The 20,963-nt window shown below is 41.7% G+C and overlaps 1 protein-coding gene across 1 annotated transcript in view; it reads right to left on the bottom strand.

Annotated features, from left to right (window-relative positions):
• Positions 1-267: 267 nt before the first annotated feature.
• Positions 268-20,963, bottom strand: part of SWAP70 (switching B cell complex subunit SWAP70) — a 36,450-nt gene continuing 15,754 nt past the window's right edge. Inside the window, exons 4-12 of the mRNA XM_005486653.4 lie at positions 14,540-14,767; positions 11,865-12,011; positions 11,500-11,608; positions 10,116-10,297; positions 6,321-6,428; positions 4,987-5,153; positions 4,045-4,243; positions 2,597-2,693; positions 268-2,275 (exon numbers count right to left, since the gene is read on the bottom strand). Of these exons, the coding sequence (XP_005486710.1) occupies positions 2,160-2,275; positions 2,597-2,693; positions 4,045-4,243; positions 4,987-5,153; positions 6,321-6,428; positions 10,116-10,297; positions 11,500-11,608; positions 11,865-12,011; positions 14,540-14,767 (1,353 nt within the window). The 3' untranslated portion in view covers positions 268-2,159. The remainder of the gene's footprint in view (positions 2,276-2,596; positions 2,694-4,044; positions 4,244-4,986; positions 5,154-6,320; positions 6,429-10,115; positions 10,298-11,499; positions 11,609-11,864; positions 12,012-14,539; positions 14,768-20,963) is intronic.

Raw genomic sequence — 20,963 nt, 5'->3', positions numbered from 1 at the left:
TGCTGTGTGTCTGCCCCAACAGCTCCCTGCTGAGCCTGCTCTGCCCTTGCCCCATCCTGCACCAAGGAGTAGTGAATTTGAACATTTAAGAGCAGGAGTGCTGCTAAAACAAAGGCTGTTTGTGTTACCAGGTGACCACTGCCTTTATAATGCCTTTAACATCCCATTGGTCCGACCATTAAACTTCCTCCACACAACAGTCACTGGATTTTGAATTCAAACAGGCCAAAAGAAACCCAGGCAATAAGACATCCATTAATTCCAAAATGCAAATGACTTTATATTACTTTATTAAACAGCCATTTCTAAAGAACAGTAAAAAATATGAATACATGCAGCATTTGGTGTTCTTAAAAAAACATTGTCCAAAATAAAGACTGTTAGAAAAATTAAACAAGTTTAGCCCCAATACCCCTTCTGCTCTCCACATAAGATGTTTGGTAGTTACAAATACTGTTCCAGCTCCTTTAGCAAAGTTTAACCTTGTGTAGATTAGTAATTGTATTACAGGTGGGTGGGTTTTTTATTCACATTGCTTCTGTAAATGTGATCAATTTTAAAAAATGCACTGTTATCAAGTTTAAGGAACTACTGTTTTCCTGTACAGTGAGTATAAATAGGAAGATCCTGGATTTTCCTGCCATTCTAATCACCACTCCATTTACTGAAACATTAAAGATTTCAATTAGTACAAAAATACAACCAGAGAATAAATGTCTGAGAAGATTCAGTATTTGAGTGAGTCTTAGTTAACAGGCAAATAAAATGCTATTCATGACTTCCAAATCTGGACACCACTTCTGTACAGCTTCTGCTCTTCCAAGACCCAAGTATCACAGTGCTGCACAGCAAGGCACTGCTGATCCTCCTGAAAAATTCACTTATTTACTACAAATAATTTAACATGTAGCTGAACTAACAAGCAGGTTAGGGATGGATGGCCAGGGTACAGTCAAAGCTGCCACACCAGTGGGCACCTGCTCCTTGAGGGGGCATCCCAAAATGTCTGTACAAGTTGGGAGGAATCCTGTTTTACTGAGCAATGCTGGTGTGGGAGATATGCAAAGCAAAGTCACAGCCTTGTTCCTTTCCCCTACAGAAACAGAAAAAACTGGCTTTGTCCCAGGCGAGAATGGTAAGGCACAACAGCAGCCTCTTTGGGAAGCCTTGGTACTAGAAAGACTGAAGTTATTTTATTGACAGGAATTACTTTTATTTTTTCTAAAGCAGTATCACTACACATTTATCGCTTTTATTTAAAAAACATTTCGTCTTACATTTTTTTAATCTGACCTCCAATTAAAAGTAAGACAGTGCTCCATCTAAAAATGGTGGGATGTTATAATCAGATTTCCTGCACAAACACAGCCTTGACACAAAAGCTATCTGCCCTATGTGTGCTACCACCTTCCACTGACCTGCTTCAGAAATCTGTGAGCCAAAACTTCATCTTTTATACTATGAAGAGAACTCTCAAGGCTTTATTTAGCTCTTCTCAAGTATGAGACAGTACAAAAACAGTCTTGCATAACTACTTTTTCCAAATGTCTTACAGCAGTGTTTTCTACATGCCTATCTCCAGTTCTTTTGTTTGGATTCCTGCAAAGAGAGGGAAACGGGACACCAAATCCAAGCAGGCAGTAGGCACCCAGTGATGGCAGCCCGTCCTTGCCAAGGGAAGCACTGTGCAGAGAGCAACAGAGGGACAGCAAAAGTAAAAGGAGGAAAGAAAGGTAATGCTCCATCTCAGAGTTGGACACAACCTCCAGGACTGATTTCTCCTGGCTGAAATGACACTAAACTGAACCAGCAGAACAACTGCTTCCCTGACCTTCTGGAATGAAAGTGATGCTGCCTGACTGGTTAGCTGCTGTCAGATTGTTACAGGCTACTATAGGAACAACTCTGTCTGTCACAAGCTACATTTCAATATAAACTTTCAGTTGCAAAGTCTTGGAAAAGTGAGGGAAAACAGCATCTCCTGTCAGACTCCACCCACTGGAATGGCTGAGCTCTGAGCAGACCCTCCAGCGTGGCATTTCATGAGCAGAGAGGCCCAACCTGCAGAGCAAACTAACTTTGTAAGCAAGAGGCTGCTCTGTGCAAAGCAGAACGAGGGAGGTGGGCTCCTGTTCCGGGCCACATGTCAGCTGCCACTGTCACTCTGAAGTGGAAGTGGCTTTCTTCCCTTTCCAGCTCCTTTGTCTCTCCTCCAGTTCAGCTTCAGTGAAAGCGGCTGGGCCCCAGTTTGTGATTAAGTGAGGATTCTTGGAGCCTGGAAGACAGAGAGCAAGACCTCAGACAGGCAGTTGTGACAGGGATATCACACTCCCACAATGCAGTGTTCAGGCTGATCCTTGCCTTGTTTTAAACATAAAAGAAACAAAGAATAATGATAATAAAATCATTATAGTAGGGCCAATAGAGGGAAAAACCTGGAAGCTCCCATCTGAAATTGTCACAAAAGCTGACACTTACAGGCTGCTGTGAACCAGTAAACTACAGGAAAAGGCAGACTTCAGTAAGCCACCAAGAGATATCAGTGCATGAGACAGAATAAATACATATTTTTGTAACTCTTCTGTTGATAACTCACCTGGCTCTATTAGTCGAATCAATCCCTCATGATGAGCTACTTTATCTTTCCAACTCTTGGTGTTGTTAGCTGCTGTTTCCAACTTCTTCTTAACCTCCTAAAATAAGACAGAGCCCACTTGAAAACAACAGCTTTACTCTGTTTTTATATAAGGATACAACACCTTTTAAACCAAAAGCCAGAACCATGCTTATTCCCCCAGCTCTCTGTTTAATGTGGAACCATCCTAAGTAACTTAGTCACTACCACATTCCACAAAAAAAAAAAAAAAGTTGACAAGCCAGAATCCTAAAGTAACAAGGTTTTACAATATTGTGTAGCTGTGTAATGAAGCTAGTCTTCATTCTTCAGCCTAGACTGGTCTTTTGGACAATTCCAAATGGAAGGCTAGAATTTCTGTTTAATTATTTCTAAAATAATTGTTTTCTGGATTTGTTTTTTGTGGTTTTATATGTCTACTGTATTCAGCAATTCCTTTGTAGTAGTAAATTATGCTTCCCATACAAAAAGCCTGAGATGTCACCTAAAAAAGAGCCAAGTACTGGCCAGAAGCAATCTTGTGATGCTGTGAGATGTAACATCCCCCTGGGAAGTTGTAAAGTGGCCACAGCCACCCCAGCTGGGCCCTTGCTTGCAGTGAGTGCAGCACTTGTGTTCTGTGCCAGGCGAGACAGGCTTGTCCTTCAGAGCTCACCCCATAAACACCCTCCCCTGCTAAACACAAACCCAGCCAGGCTTTCTTTCCTGACCTAAATAAATGCAGGATCAACACCTCTCTAGCCCTGGGAAGTGTGCAGCACTTCAACCTCTGTACTTGCTGGATTCTGGCTCTTATTTCTCCCATGAACAGCTACTGACCTCCCCCAGAAACACTCAGTGGAGCAGAGAGTAGGCCTGGCTTTATGGGACTCAAGGCTGCACACTGGGAATCTGAGCTAATTCCTACCTATCCTTAACTTCCATTCAGGGCTGAAATACATTTTGGAGGAATAGGTGTCTACAGTAACACATTGACTTTTCCTCTGTAAAAGACAATGCAGTGCCATGACATCATCCAAACACTGCAAGAATTACTACATCAGAAGCAAAATGCACCCAGTTATGGCAGCAGTGGGACTGCACATGAAGTGAGACTGCAGCAGAAAACAAATGTACACAGAGTATTTCAGGATGTGACTGAGCTGGCCTGCATGCAAATTGTGACAAAAATAAATAAAAGAGGTTCAGAGGTGTGTCTGAAACAGATCCTCTTCTTTAAATGTATCTACTGGTCTAGAAACAGAGTAAAAACTAGAAACAAAACCAACAAAAACAAAAACTCAACCAACCCAACTATCCTACCTCTTATAACTTTTGTGCCATGCTAACCCTTAAAGAAGTATAACACTGAAGAACTTCAAATTCAATCTATGGATAGGGATGAGAGGTTGATGACCAGAGCAGCTCACCTCATACTGCTCAAGGGCCTCCTTCCTTTCCAACTCAAGTTGTTTCAGTTGCTCCATGGCCACTTGAAGAGCCTGTTCCTTCATCATTCTCTGGTTTTCCAGCTCTTGCTTCTCTGCTTCTGTCATCTGAATGGTCTGTTGCTGCTGCAAATGCCATTTTTCCAGTTCAGCTCTCTTTGCTGTCTCCTCTTCCAGCAATCTGCAATGGGGATTGTGATGTTAACTGCACTTTAACACGAGTTGTATCCATGCAGGGAAGCCAAATCACTAATTTTTTCTTTCCTCTTTTTTTAAAAAAAGAAGCAAAGAAAATATTGTTTTTAAAAAAGCTTGGGAAGCAGGGGAAAAGTGATTGTTAGCTGGCTTGCCTTCAGTGTCATGCCAGCAGTGCAGGCAGTCTGACTGTTACAAAGGGCTATTCAGAAAATGTAGTCAATAATGCAAATACACAACACAGAGCCCCAGAAGAAACAGGCATGCATAAGTTATCTTCATTGTCTTAGGAGAACTGAGTATATGAAGGAAAAAACCACACTCCACAAAGCTCCTGTAAGAGGAAATTTAACCCTTTATCACTGCAGTTTAAACCTGTGATAAAATACAACAGAAAGTCATTTTTACAGATACTGCTTTATAAAATAAACAGCTGAAAAGAGTGATGTCTGTTTTTCACATGCTGACATGCACAACACCTGGAAAAATGACTGCACCTGCTTTTCCAAAACTGCTGAGCTTGCCCTCTGCTAAAGGCTAATCAGACATATTTTAAAAATCATAAACAGCAGCTTCAGCCTTCATATCTTAAGGAAAAATAAAATCTGTGCTGTGTTTGGACTTGAATGTAGCTCCCCATTCCAAGAGGCAAGCAGTCATTAGTAGCAGGGCACAGGTACCCACTACTGGCAGGGGGACAAACACTTTTCCACCTGGTCAAAGCCATACCTGGCCTGAAGTTTCCTCACAGTCTCCTCATCCTGACGTGCCTGTTTCTCATCCTCCAGTGCCTCCTGGAGCTGCTTGTACATTTCTTCCAGTTCACGTACTCTTTGTAAATACTGTTCCAGTTCAGATGATTTCTGAGCAACCTGCTCTTCCATTTTTTGTCTTACCTAGCAGCACAAATTTGGGACACATAAACTACCATTCAACTCAGTTTTCCAATTTTTAAAGGAATTGCCAGCTTTCCCTCAGGCCATGTTTTCCGAGACAAACCTCTTCCTGCTGACTGCAGAGCAGAACTGATAAAATTGAGGCTAGATCTGCCAATGTGGAACTAGTAGCATTTAAAAAATAAATAATAACACAAGCTACTTATATTGGCCTACTTCCTGCAGCACAGGACTTCTACGGGGGTTCAAACCTAATTTCAGTCAGCTTGATCTTGTTGCTTAGTTTACAGATACACAAGTGAAGGAAGAGAAAGGTTGTGGAGAGGCCAGACATGAAGGTCAGGCTGCTTTAAAGGCACTGTTTTCACTCCCCCCTTGACAGCAGTGTATCTCACACACTTCTGTCTCTGGATGATGGCACAGGATGGACAAAAGGGGTTGGAATGTCCTGCCCCACTGGTCTGCAGGCTGCTCCCCTCAGCTGACCCAAATCCCAGTGACTCAGAAAGGGATTGTATTCAGGAATTCAGGCTCTGCCCATAAAGCAGCACTGTGTGCCTTAATGTCCTGAGATGTCCCATCACATCACTTTTTCTACTTCTTTTCCCCAGCTAAAAGAACAACCTGACACAGCTCCTAAAGACTGAAAATCAGTTCTTTGGGGAAATCTCAGTGTAGCTGAATAGTAACAGTATTGTAAAGCAGCAATATTTCTTTATTTTTTATATTTGTGTGTGTGTGTATAATTGTACAAGAACACACAGCAATAAAAAGCAATAGCTCTAGGAACACATAAAATGAATTTTGATTATGCCTGATTCATTTTGCTTATCCATACAGCAAGTACTGGCCTCAGGTTCTCCATCTCTGAAAACTGCAAGGGGAACTTCAGTCTGCAATTATCCTTCAAACAGTCTATTTCTTTCCCAATTTTCCAATCATATTTAAACCTTGAATGCTGTACAAATTGTAACCAAGCTGTTCCAGTATTTGAATTCACCATTAAAAATATTTTAATCCTACATCTCAAATAAATGCACAGATTCCATTCTCCAGGCTCCTGCAAAACCTGTGGAATCCTTTCAGTGGCTGCCTGTGAGGGAAGCCCTTGCTGAACTCATGGCTCCCTATGTGGAATAGCAGCAAAACCCCTTGTGCACTTCTCACCATTTTTTCTCTCTCCAGCTCCAGACTGAAGCGATCTTGTAACTCAACTTGAGTCTGAAGCCTTTTCTTCTCCTCCTCAGCAGCACGAGCAGCTGCTGCTTCCAGTTGCTGGAAGAGAAGGGTGGGGGGTAGGAGGAAGATAATAAGGAAGAAAACAAATTGTCAAAACTAAATTATTTTAAGGGAATGGAACTTTATCTAACAAATTTTGGTTCTTAAAAAATGGAGGAAGCCTTCAAAAGCATCAAGGCACCAGTTTGGACTTTTTAATGTCTGAAATTATTCACAGCCTATAAATATAATTTACTATCTTGATTGTTTACAAGACAATTTAAATTTACCAATGAAAAGGCAATTACCTGGCTATCTCCAAGTTTCCTGAGTCCTGCTTTGCTCAAGTGATAGAAATCATTGTATTTTCCTCCTCTACCTCAATAGGACAGAAAACTATCATGAAAAACCACATTTCAAGCAGGAGTGCATAGGACTTCTAATAGGGAAAACATGCCAGCAAGCACAGAGTTCATACAGAAACAGAAATGAGAAGCACTGAATTGCCATGGGAAAGCAGAAGTGTCAGGAACTTTGACTAGAATAAGTGATTGTGAATCATCCCTCTAACATCCCCGAAACTGCCAAGTAAGGTAAATAAAATCCTGGTCCATAATCATCACTTGAAATTAGGAGGAACTTTAGGTAAGGCCTGGGAAAGAGCTGCTGATACCTTTCACCTTCTTGCATCTTATTTTACTTTTGCTGCATCTTGATTTCACATATGGTCCCAGTTTTTCCTTTCGTCAAGATTTCAATCCTCACAAGATTAGAAATCTTCAAGTACCAGCCTAAACTTTACCAGCAGTGAAAACAAAACCATTCTTTCACAAAATTTTCCTAAGAAACTTATCTGATTCTGTTTTTAATATGCTGGGCTGTGCTTATTGCTTCCACAGACCTTTAGTAAGAGCAGGGCACAACATAAAGATGACAGGGACCTGCTGGAGCAAGCCCAGAGGAGGTGACACAGGGACAGAGAAGCTGTGGATGCCTCATCCCTGGAGTGTTCAAGGCCAGGCTGGATGGGCCTTGGAGCACCCTGGTGTAGTGGAAGGTGTCTCTGCCCACAGCAGGGGGACTGGAACTGGAGGATCTTTAAGGTCCCTTCCAAACCAAACCTTTCTGTGATTCTGTCATGCTCCTGAAGGTACCACATTTAAACCACACTCCCTCACCAACCTAGATAACTGAAGAGATGCCCCAATGATTAAAACCGCCAAGCTACAACTTTCACTCTTTCACATGCTTGTAGTACCACTCTGGTCTCAAATAGATGAGAAGAAATGAAGAAGAAGGTTCAGGTTTCTGGGTTTATGTTGCAGAACACAGCACAGAACTGCTCTCCTTTGCAAGGATTAAATGATACCAGTGTTTGAGAAGCAGCATTCTTCCTCTGCCAGGGCATTCAAAAGCATGTCATTGTAGGCAAATCCAAGATACCTATTTAAGTGAAATCTCCTCTAGATTTCCTTCCCCACTCTGAAATTAAACAAACATTGCCAATACTGAGCTGAGAGGGTGAATGTGCAGAGTCACAGGCAAGGGTGGTGTCACAGACATTTTATGAAAAATCCTTTCCTTAGGATTTTTTCTCCTGAGAAGCTGAGAGGCCTCAAGAACAAAATGTAAACAATGATTATCTGCTGCTGTGGAATGAAACAGGTGGGTCTGTGATTGGTCTCATGTGTTTTTTTCTAATTAATGGCCAATCACAGCCAGCTGGCTCCAACTCTCTGAGAGTCATGAGCTTTTGTTATCATTCCTTTTTCTATTCTTAGCTAGCCTTCTGATGAAATTCTTCTATTCTTTTAGTATAGTTTTAATAAAATATATATATCATAAAATAATAAATCAGCCTTCTGAAACATGGAGTCAGATTCTCATCTCTTCCCTCATCCTGGGATCCCTGCAAACCACCACAGGTGGGTGCCAGGCCATGGCCAGAGAGCCAACAAGAAAATTATCTTTGTCCACTCAGTATCAGCAATTTCCTGCTTCATCCACAAAGCTGTTTCCTGCAGGTAAGGTTACTGGGAACTGTGCACTTCAGGGAAAATGTTAGAGGGGGGAGAGAACAGGAACACACCATTCCAGCAGGCACAGACAGCACAGAGTCCCCAAAGGCCATGCAAGACCCCAAATTGAAACACAAAGGGTGCACATGTCCTATGCATGCTCTCACACAAGGAAGAACTTACCTTCCTGTCTGTTCAATGTGCACATGTCAAAATTCCAGTAAAAAATATGAAAAAAATCTATTTTAGACAAAAGCATTTATTCTTTTGGAATACTCTACTGCAGGAGCTACCAGAATACAAACCAGTCCCAGAGTGCACTTTGGCAGATGCTGCATAAATGGTGGCTCACTGCCATCAGCAGCAAATCAACTTCTGAGCTTCCCAGAACAATCCAGTTTCCTGAAGCATTTACAAAGCCCTTTCCTTGAAGAACAGTTTTCTAACTAATCAAATCCTTTCAGTTCCTCCAACAATGTGCCTCCCCCCTAGTTCCACCCAGGCAAAGTGCAGTGGTTCATGTCACAGCCTAAGATATCTTCCTTGAGAAATCATTTTAATCCAGCCCACTTCAAAAGATGCTTCTGGACACAACTCTCTTTAGTTTACCCACTGTGATTTTTATGAAACTCCCTGGAGCCTGCCAAGATCCTCCTGGCTCCTTTGGGGCTGCTCTCATGTTGTCTTCCCCCCTAAATATTTTCCATGCACTAAACAATGCAGAAATCCAACCTTATTATTTCTCTTAATGGGTACATTACTTAGCAGTAGAAGGTAACATAGGCTATCCTTTACTGACTATTTTGCATTCTGAATCTTAAACACATGGTAGACTACAGGTGCCAAAATTAAATTTAAAAATGGTTTTCCACTGTCAGACTCCATTTAAGGCAAACAGAATAATAGCTACAACAGGACTGTCAGTGCAAGACTAATTTTATAAAAGACAAACTTCTCCTTGCCACAAATTGTGACAATGACAAGACTTTAAAAATGTGAGTTTTTAAAATTTTATTTGCTTTTTAGACTTCAAACCTTAAATGCCCTCACAATATTTATAGCTGCAAAGATCACTGAAGTTTTTGCTAAGGGCTAAAACTGGCGGGTTTTATTTATGAAAAATTCAAGCAATGATGCAGATTTGTCCTAAATGGGAATGCAAAAAACTTACATTAATTTAGGGAGGTAGTGGAGACATGTAGAGTCAAAAAAAGAAGACCTGGACTGCTCTAGCAGCAGGGACTCAGCAGCCAAAATGTAAGGCAGCAAGTGGGGAGAGCTTGAATTAGAATATTGGGTTCTAAGCTATTCTCAAGGCACACCCCAAACTAAAAGTAAGAAAAGCCACATATTTTGTTTTTAAAGATAGAAATTATAGAAGTTAATCTGTGGGAAGAGAAGAGTTCCCATAAACATACAAATAACATAACAAAACTTGGGTAAACTATAGAAGAAAATCTTCACAGCAAGCCCCATGTTTGACATATGTATCTGTCAGAAAAGGAACACAAAAGGCCCAAAAGCAACTGAAAATATTGGTCTCTCCTGTCTGCAGACACCATCCACAGAGCTGGCAGGTTCTTTTTCACCAGACTGCCCAGTACAGGGGTTTGAAACAAGCACAGCTGCCCTGGAGGAGTCTGCTCCATGTGCCAGAACAGCAGAGACACCCAGTCCAGCCACAGGGACCGAGCTCCAGGCTGGAATCCCAGGACTCCGCTCCCACCTTGCGCACGGTCTCCAGCTCCTTCTGCTTGTTCTCGTTGGCCGCCTGCAGCTCCCTCATCTGCCGCTCCAGCTCCTCGTGCTCCGCCTGCAGCTTCTGGCGCAGCTCCTTGCGCTTCTGCCGCGCCTCCTTGTGCGGGGGAGCGCTGCCCGCCCGCAGCAGGCTCACCGTGCTCTGGATGGCTGCAGGGACAGAGGGAACCGGGAAGGGCAGTGCTCAACTCTCTGGGTAGACTTTGCAGTGCTGTGCTCTGCTGGCTGTGGAACTTTTGTATGTGTTTTTAAATCAGTACTGCTGTCGGTTGTCCTAATTCTCATCAGGCTGGCTGTCAGCACAAAGGTGTGTTGACAGAAGTGAAAGGCACTTAGCTCTCAGTGCTGGCTGTGTGCCACAAGGATAAGTCTAATGCAATTGACATAATGCAATTCCACTGCACTACATCAATTCCAATATTGATTTGTAACAGGCTATGGACATGTGAGTCACTCATACACCCGGCTAGACTCAGTGACTTACAAGGAGTAAGGTGTTACCTGTCTTCCCTAGAGCCAACCTTAAACCCTGAATTCTTACAGATACTCCAAGGGAAAACTTTCTCCCAGGAAGAAAGTAGCTCTCATTCACTTGCATACAGTGACAAAATATTTAAGACAGCAAAGCTGAGGAGTGGCAGATGATTTTGGTGTTTTATTCACATACCACAACCATGAAAAAAAAGTCTTCTTTTGAATCATTCATCATACACCTGACTTTCGTGCAATGAAACACGTGCTGCAGGTAAAGAGGGAAGTGCAAATGAAAGCCCACAGCTCCAAATATTTAACTGCTGCACATTCTTCATTGGCATTGGCAACAACAGCTTTGCAAGGGCTTCTACCTCATTCTGCAGATGGATGTACCCATCACATATCTGAGAAGGTCTCACAGGAGGAACACCTTTACTGTGGGAATAGAAAAGCAAGCCCTAATTCCCAGCTTTATCCTCAGCTCACCAAACCATACTATTTGAAGTAAACTGTACAACCAAAGCCAGTATTTTACAGTGCCCAAATGAACAAGCTTTCCCTTTCTCCCCAAAAGCAATGATTTACAACACTGCTTCCCTTCCCCGTCCCTAGAAGTACAGTGAATATAAAAAACAACAAAAACCACCATTTCATTTTGGTTATGGCTGCCTGAATGGAGGCACCTACATGACAAAAACTGATTTCCCTTATGTGGATCCTTAGTTCTTCCTGAGTCTCAGACCTCTTAAAGATCCATATGCCGAAAACAGAGATATCAAAAAAATCACAAGACCAAAAATTTCAGATTTGAGCAAAGCACTGATGTAAGAATTCCACTAACCTTAACTTTCACATAACTAGCATTTTTGAAACCTCACCTTGAATCCATTCCTGCTTCTTCTTTTTATCAGAGGCACTGATCTCAAAGGTTTTATCAAGACATTTGATGAGAAAAAGGCATTTCTTTCCATCTTTGTCAGGCAAGGCCTAGAAGGGATAACAATAAAGATTAGCTTTGCAAACACTGAAATCTAAGTTATAAAGTCAAACAGCATTTATGCACTTATGTGTCACAGAGATACAAATACCAGCACTAAGAGCATTTATTAAAAGGGTCTTTATGAACTGGTGTCATATGAAGTAAAAAAAGCACTGTTAAAAGATACCCACACAAATCCTACACAAAAAAAAAATTATTAATTCTGATCTTTAGAGACATACACTGTTTTTGGAGTGATTTTACCTCTACACAACAGTTGCCATCCAGTATGATGTCTCCCTTCTTTTCCTTTAAATCTTCACTTACATAGTAGGAAATAATATTGGGTTTTAGCACAAACCATCGTTCCATCCAATTTTTCCGCTTGTGACCTTTCTTCAGCATGTAGCCCTGTTAAAAGCAAGAGAGCAGCTGAAATGCCTGTCCTCTGCTGAACCATCTGTTTTTTTGGTTATGTAAAGATGTAAAGACCCAACAAAGCCTACAGAAAAGTTACCTCATAGCCCCAGACAATTTCAAAGTTAGTCAGTATTTTAGTTGTACCTTCCATTTCTGTAATCATATTCCCCAAATACTTACATACTTTTGTCTGACAGTTAACTTCCAAAAAAGTCAAATCACAGATGAAACTGAAACACCAACATCAATATAAACTATGAACAAGCCATATAGAAAGCATACTCTGTATCCAGAGTATTCCAGATTAAAAGGATGAAGAAGTTGGGAAGAACACCATGGAACATTTTTCTGTAATGGTCTTCATCTATAACTGGTGTGTGTGTATGTATGTGTATATATATATATGTACAGCAAATGTCCTTGTATTAAATATATGTATTAAAGAAATGTGCTGTGGCATATTGCATCCAGAGATATCTTTCTCTTCAGGTCTGAGGGGTAAGAAAACATTCAGAACAGCTGAAGCTTTCTTGTTTAAAAAACAAACCAAGCCAAACAAAAACCCAAGCCACCCCTACACATAGAGCTTTTATCTGTGCTCAGCTTCTCTAGCCACTGAAACGTGTCCAGAGCCAAGGCCGTGCCTATTCCCAGGTGCCATCCCACTCCCCTGCTCCACACCAGGAATGCACAGCTTTGTCTGCCACCCCCACACTCAGGGCTGAGCTCTGGCTGGTTGCAAGGTCATGTGAAGGACTCCTGCAGCTTCAATCTTTCATGCTTTGCACAGTCTGAGTCATAGCCAGGGCTTTTTTTCCTTTCCTGAATTACCAAATTTGCTTTCAAAGCCAAGTCAGACTAATATTTTCCCCTCAAATTTCTGCAACATATTTACCTATTATTTCAGTATCAGCTCCCTCTCACCTTCCAAGAACCCACTGAGAGCTCTTGAAAAGCAGGAGCTTTTTCACACCAACCATCACACAAAGGACACATCTTTCAGAACATTAAATACCACAAATTTAACTATTGCTGCTACTCTCTGTAAGCCTTAGAGATCCAGGATGTGTTCAATAAAAAGGGTAGCACAACGCTTGGTTATGAGACCATGTGTCATTAATTAATACCTTGGAGCAATTATGTGATTACTGCAATAAACAGGACAATTCTGTGAATCAACAAGGTGTGAGGATAGTGAAATCACACAGAACTCCGCCCTCCACCAGGCCAGTAACTGTCCAAACTGCCCAGGAGGCACAGGGCCAAATCTTGACACAAACTATTTTTAAGTGCCAAGGAATCATTCAAAAGCACTCAGACATCCTTGAGAAAGAAGCCCAGGCACCAGGAGAGGAAAGAAAGGAGACACAAAACAAACAACAACAAAAATAAAGGTGTGGGGGAATACACACAATGCACTATCAAAACTGAAAAAAAATCAGATTTCCTCACAAGTTTCAAGTAGGATTAGAACTGACACTGGTTAATTTATTTTCGTGGTACCAAACAGCAGAATGACTTCATTTTGCCCTCAACTGACTTTATGTGTGTGCGTCCCCAGCCCTCACCTCCAACAGGCAACCAGCAGTTAACAAAAATAGACTTCTGCATTGTTCTGTGGGTATTCTGAAAGAATTTCCTGTGCCAAGACCTTCTGATGGTTTCTTCACAACAGCTTAGGAAAGCCTGCCAAGAAATCCTTTGTTTCTCTCCTCACCAAGAAATCAAAGATGAAAAAAATTCTCTTGTCAGGTAAAAGTCAATTTTAAAGAGCTGTCTAGGTAAACTCTGCTGTGACACCTCAGGTCCCTGTGGTACTTCAAATTCCCATGAAAGAAATGCAGTTTTTAAAGGCACTCCTAAACTGATAATCCAGTCACTGGAAACCTGAATAAAGAAGTTTTGCTAAGAACAAAGGCCAGCATGATTTCTGGAGTCTGAGTGCAGGTAAATAAGTTGTCAGTCACGTAGACTGCTAAGCAGAAGAAGAAGGGACAGCCCTCTGGAGCTCTTGCACACCTTTCTGCCCTGCTGAAGTGGGGCACTTGAGAAACCAAAATATCCTGGTCCAGACCCCCTTGTCTAAATATAGAGGTTGTGCCCAGCACAGCTGCCTTTCCTACAGCATAACTGAAACTACAGAATAGCATTTCCAAAGACTGAAGAGCTGTAAACAGAACTGAGAGCATGATGCAGCTATTTTGTGAACTAACAAGCAGCTGGTACTATTGTAAAAAAGGTAATATTTCAAGTCAGAACCCACTTCTTTCACTTTCTAAAAGCAAGCTTTCCCAAGAAGCAACTCATTCATAATACTGCTACAATTACAACATTCTGAACAACAGGACAATTTCTTTTATAAAAATAAGCTCATATTAAAGAACCCTTACAGATAATTTACCAAATTTCCTCCTGCTCATCATTCAATAGGGTAAAGACATTTGAGCACAAATAGAACATTTTCTAATTAAATCAATAAACAAGTCTACTTTAAAACATTGGTTCTCTGTGGTTCTTACCTGCTTGAGTACATCTAGAATGAGCTCATTAAAGACCTCACTGATTGCCATGGACACTGTCTGTCTGTCCATTCCTTTACTGAACTGCCCACTCCCAATGAGCTCGATCAGCTCCCACGCCGAGAGTCCCTCTCGACTGGTGTTGAGAGCAACCTTGTAATGGTCAAACTGCTCCTGCTGCCAGCCTGCTCCCATGGCTTCCGTGATCTTCTTCAGTAAATACTCAATCTGTGCAGAAACACAAGCAGAAATCCATCATTTGCAGAAAAACACATTTGCAAGTGTTTGAGAGCTGTAAAGGAAGCTTCTCCAGAGACTCCCATCACAGTGAGTTTCCCATGCTCACATGTAGGCCCCCAAATATAGGTGGTTCAATTAACAAAGGTTTTAAACTCCTGTCTCAGCTGAACTCTTCACTGCCAAGCCCGTCCCTCAGCTACTCTCTTCACATGAAGACAAAGAATGGAACCTGACAGCCTCATTTAATATTTCAGATTCCTACAGAACACATGGGACCTTCCCTGCAACAGCTTCCGAACTGTGAATGACTGAAGGGTGGGAAAGCAAGAAGCTTCAGAAAGTATTTTGTAAGAAAAAAGCAAACAAATAACAAAAAAAAAAAAAAAAAAAAAAAGAAAAGAAAAGAAAAGAAAAGAAAAGAAGGCTGTTTGGACTAGAAGTGAAATGAAAAATGACCAAGGTATGATCTACACCTGACCCCTCTTCCCTAGCTCTCAAGCACTCCATCCCTGGACACAGTACTGACAGCTGTATCAAAAGAAATAAAAGAAATCTTTCACATCTGCTTTTGTTTCCCAAATTCTGTTTGTCCTTTCATCTTTCATCACTCTGTAAGCATTACCATGCACAGGACAGTAACATCAGTAACACTAGTCAAAACAAACACAAGAATGAAAAAGAAGCAAAGAAGGCTGGGGCTCTTTAGTCTGTTTTTTTTATGTTGGTTTTAAACTCTTAATGTCCATTTGCAGTATTTTAAAGTAAACCCATCTACAGGATCTACACCTGCAGTATTTTAAAGTAAACCCAGCTTTGAGGACATGCAAAATGCTTTTAATGACTCTCTATATGAAGTAATAGGTGAGGGCCTTCCTGCTACAGCTCAGAGTGACCCTTTAGCTGGTCTAAGAGGCTTTTGAGTCCCTATGCAAGAGATGTGGGAGTTCAAAGAAATAGAGAAGTGTTTTTGTCCCCCACACATTTCACCACAAGGACTCCCAGGCCTCAATATATTGTGGCTGCTGTTTCTCTCTCCTACAACAGGAAAAGCCAAATCCCTTCCTTTCTCCCATGCCTGTGGTCAGGAAACACAAGTGTGCAGTAGCACAGTAAATCCCAAATCCAGCCTGCAGAGGGATGTGCTTTTCCAACTATTTCAGGTCTTGGTGTCACAGCCCTTACTGCTGTGACACCAAGTGGGTAATGCTGCAGCAAAAGGAGAAGCTGCAAAGCTGCAGCAGCACCAGGAGGAAAGTTCTGCTCCTCTGAATGAGCTGGAAGTGCACACACCTCCAAGTTGTGCCTGGCACATCCTCCTCAAGTCTCTCTTAGGAGCAGACAGCCCAGCCAGGCACAGAATGTGCCTCCAGAATTCGCAGAGAGCATTGTTTTTCAGGTCAGCCTTACCAAGTAAGACACTTCAGTAAGTTTTAGCTCCTCGTGCCATTCTTACCAGCAAAGATACGGTCTAACAGAGGCCTCTGCAGACGTGGCATTCAAATTCAGTCTTTAAAATAAGCTTTGCTGATTTTCACTTTCCAAAATCCTTACGTTAAAAAGACAATTCAAGGCTTTCAAGCATTGACTACCATAAATCCTCAGTATTCAGTTACTGGCAGGAAGCAGCTTACTTCCTACTCCAGACATGTTTTATAGGAAAAAAAAAACCCAACCCAAAAAAAGCCTTCACATAGTGCAAGAACATGAGCCCTGAAAAGCTGTTTCAAATCTCCAAAAACCTTGATTTTTTTACCCATGTTCAAAACACATTCTGCCTGTCTGCTCATTCCCTTTGAGCAGCATCAGTCCTGAATTATGATCCTGGACTTTAACTGGAAAGAAAGCTAAAATAATTCAAACTTAATTAGGTAGATAACATATCTGCCAAAATTCTACAAAGTAATAGTAATTAAAAAAAAAAAAAAAAAAGAACTCCAACTATAAAATTCATTGTTCCAGAATTTCACAACCTCTTACACTGCTAGAGGCATGGCAACTTAAGGCCTCAAACTCTCAAATTCCTTTGGTTAATTATCTAAAAGTATCAGGTCTCACCTGCAGACAATGGAACACACACACAAAGAGCACACCAGAATCATTTTTTTCCCCATCTTTGTTCAAGCCATATAAATAAAATGTGGATCAAACTAATGGTCTAGAAACGATGCAATGCAGAACTCTTGGCTAGTACATGTTATCATCGAATACACTAAAAATAAGTCAACACATTGTTTCCTTTACTGTCATTTGTACACATTTTATCTTTTTTTGGTTCATAGATTATATTTAACCATTTAAGTCTGTCAACTCTCACCTACAAGTCACTTACATGAATACAAATATCCTACAACCTCACCAAAGTACATAAAATACTCATTATTTTAAACTACATTAACTCTTCTTAACTGAAAAATGACCTGTGCATGTTACAATTCAATTTCTAAAATTTTAAAAAAATTAAAGGTTTATCTTGAATTCAGTCACATACATGGCTAACCAAAGTTGCCAGAAAAGGTTTATCTGATCTATCTGCTCAACAGCAACAGTGACTTTTGCACAGTATGAACATGGAAGTATGAGGTAAATACAAAGAAATAAGTTGCAGCAGTGTGAAAGCAAATAGCAACCACCCATTAGGTGCTCAAATGAGGAACCTCTGAGAGCAAATGACATTTCCCCTCCTCCACAGAGACATGTCAACCCAGCAAATAACTGACAAATTAAGCCTCCTGTCTCAAACATAAACTACTCTTGTGGCTAAAAATCAAAAGTGAAGCAACGTTTGCTGCTATTTTAAAAGGGCCTTGCTTTCAGGTCAAAAATAAGCAAAATACAGGTGCAAAAATACCAGGGAGTTGTTAACACTACACACACTACCAAAACCAGCTTCCATCTCAAACTTTTCAGCCAGAATTTTGCCAAGAGAAATCAAAAATAGTAACAACGGAGTTCTAACACGAATCTGTTTGGGAGCTTGTTTCAGAGGGCACTTTATTTTCCCCATGTTTCAGTGTCTATTTGCTTTCCTCTTCCAGGTATTCCTGCTTCCATGGGGACTGAAGAAGCATAGATTTTTCACAAATATTTCTGATACACGAGTGGGTCTCTTAGAACGAGAAAGATAATGCCAAGAAGGCTTTCATGACCAGCAGAGCGCAGCAGACAAGGCTATTCTGGTTCACACTATTCAAATAAGGTTTGTGATATTAACAGAGCAGATGTTAAAAGTCTACTCACATTGTCCAAAATTCTGTGGGAGTATATGTTACTGGGACACAGCCTTGAAAGCAGTCATAGCCCCTCTCACAGTCATCATCAACTCATTTTCTTCATCCCACCAGAACAACACTTACTTTCAAGTCAATATTTGTTTCTTCCTTTCCACCAGCAAAACTGTGTTCATTATGCAGTGTAAGCCACTACCTTGGTTTTTGTTTTTTTTTTTCAAAATTAAATCAGTGTTAAGTGAAGTATAGTAAAGGTCAACTCAAGAAACAACCTGCTGTGTGAGCTGAAAACTACTTCATGCAGCAGCGAAGGAAGAAGGCACTGAAATGGGAATAGCAAGTCCTCCTAACCAAGTGACTAAAAATCTTCCTAACCACTGTCATCAACTTTTAGAGATCATGAGTCAATTAAAACCCCACACAAGCAGCTTTCATTCTCTTTGTATCAGTTTCAATGTCGTTTCTGAAGGGCCAAGGGTCAATTCCCAGTCTTTCATTCACTCTTTCAGTTTCTGGTACTAGAATGCACAACAAGGAAGCGAACATGGCCAAACAAACACACTCCAGAAGAATCACCACTGGATCAGATTCTCACCTCCCCAGGCTAAGAAAACATCACCTCATTCTGACATGCACAAAAAGCCACATAAGAGTTACTCATCTTAGGAGGATTAGAAATGCCATCTGTTAATAAATTTGAAGGATACAGGACAAGTGAAAAATGACTGTGCAATTTTTCCTCACTAAGCCAAAAGCAGCAAATACGTTTGGCTTACTTGAAACAAAGTGTGAACACTGGATTACAACACTGAGTATGCAGCTTGCAGTGTGTGTATCTCTTGAGTTTCACCACAAAGAATGGCCCAGAAACACAACCAACCACACACCACAGCTCTCAACGATAAAGCATTCCCAAGGCTGCAGTCACATGTCCAGAAATAAGAAAGGGGAAGTGCCTGAAAGCCTTTTTATGAAACAGAAAATGTCTGGTTAAAAATTACCAATACACACAAATGAGTCTGTAACAACTAAGAGGTGACTTGTAAGGAAAGCTCATGACAAATAGAAATATTTCTCCTCTTATGGATTCAGTTCTCTCCACCTTTTTTCCTTCTCATGGAAGAGGTAATGCCAGCAAGAGCTGAAGGAAACACACACTTGGAAGTCTGCATCTCAGATGATCTAATGGAAAATCTGGCTGTGGGGAGGGGAAGGAGCTCCCAGCCAGTCCCTGCTTTCTGCCTTGGCACACGAGCACCTTTGCAAAATAGACATTCATGGATCTCTGCTCCTTCCCAGCTCTTCCAAGGGCTCTCAGCTGCCCACCAGTAGGCAGCAGAAGGAACACTGGAGTGCAAGGCCATTCCCAGCTGTGCCCAGTGCCCCCTGTAACCATCTGTCTCTGTGTCTCCTGTCTCTGTTGTCACTTGACTTCCCCCTGTAACACAGAGGGATCCTCTCAAGCTTGAAGTCACATTCCAAAACTGCACACCCCAACCCAATCCCTTCCCCACACTGGATTTACAAACCTTATCTCCCGCAAGTGCAGGGCTGGCATCCCTCCTTCCAGGGCAGGTGAGGAGCACAGGCCAGTCCTGCCTCTGGCTTTCAGCCTGGCCCCTGCTGAACAAGCAGCTTCTGGACCTTGCACCACCTCTCCATTGCTTTCAGATGCTCTCCTGGCAGCTCCTTTCCTCACCTTGCTCTGCCTAAAGCTCTTCTCAGCCTGCATCTCTGAATCCTTTTCAAAGTAGCCTCTTTTCCCTCCTCTGGATGAGCTGCAGCCATTCCCCACTTGCTGCCCACTGAAGCCTTGCGGAGGGAATCAGGACTTACACCTTGTAGTACTACACTTTGTAGCTGGGGGTAACAGCCCTGCCACATTCAGCTGTCCAAAAGGAAAGGCCCAACAGAACCAGTGCAAAAGTACATGACTTGGACAAGAAGGAAAGACAGTGGCTTCAATCACAGTTCAAACAAGGTGAAACTGCACAACTGCACTCAAGCAGTAGGCATTTTCAGATATGAGATATGAAATCTATGAAGTGACAGCAGAAATCACTTATCTCATTTTAAAAATTGCAAAAAGAAAGAAAAAAAAAAAAAAGGAGGAAATTCAGACTCCCAAGCATGTTTCAAAGAGCACCTGCTCCAAGGAGGAAGAAAAGGCATCCTTACAGCCACATGAAGTTGTGTTAATACATGCACTGGAGACAAAAAGAAGTCTTGTAATTTTCAAGATAGTATGCAGAAATCTTCAAGGGATCACCCTTCCAAACTGAAAGCATGTGGCAAGTTTCTCAGTTATTTATAAAGTGGAAAAGAAACAAACAAACAAAAAAAAACAAAACAAAAGCCAACAAGTGGAAGGGAGGGAGGGAGGGAGGAGGGGGAACAGCTGGACCCCACACAAACAGCTGGATCTCTGAGCCAGAACTGCAGTGGATGGTGTGTTGCAATATTCTCAGCCAAGGATTAGAGCAGGGCAGGGCAGGAGAGCCTGCTCCCTGGGTGGGAAGGGTAGTCACACATGAGAGGTTTACACTGCTCTCAGCAAAACATCAACAGCACAAACAGCTGGGCTTCCATCCCCCTCCTCTTCTCCTTCACTTCACAGAAATCCCCTCGCTGTACACATGACCTGCAAGGCATTTTGTAAAAAAGGCAGATACAAAACATCTGAGAAAAAGCAAAACTGGCTGAAACTGAGACTTTACATTTTTACTTTGGGAATTTTGTGCAGAGAGCAGAGGAGTAAATGGGAAATTTTCCAGAAGTACAGAGAACCTGATGCAGGAGCAGTGCAAAGCAGAAAGGAGTGAGTTCAACAGGCAGCATTCCTCCAGTGGCTGATTACATTACCTGTCTGGTCTGAGGGAAGGTGGAGTGAATACAGGCATTGTATATGATAAGAACAGAGCAGCCTTTCTTTGTCAGTCAGGCTCTGTAAGCTTTCT

Source organism: Zonotrichia albicollis, chromosome 6 (assembly GCF_047830755.1).
Source record: "Zonotrichia albicollis isolate bZonAlb1 chromosome 6, bZonAlb1.hap1, whole genome shotgun sequence".
NCBI classification, from domain to species: Eukaryota; Metazoa; Chordata; class Aves; order Passeriformes; family Passerellidae; genus Zonotrichia; species Zonotrichia albicollis.
The sequence above is the reverse complement of the archived record's forward strand: the minus strand, read 5'-3'. Positions and strand labels throughout refer to the sequence as shown.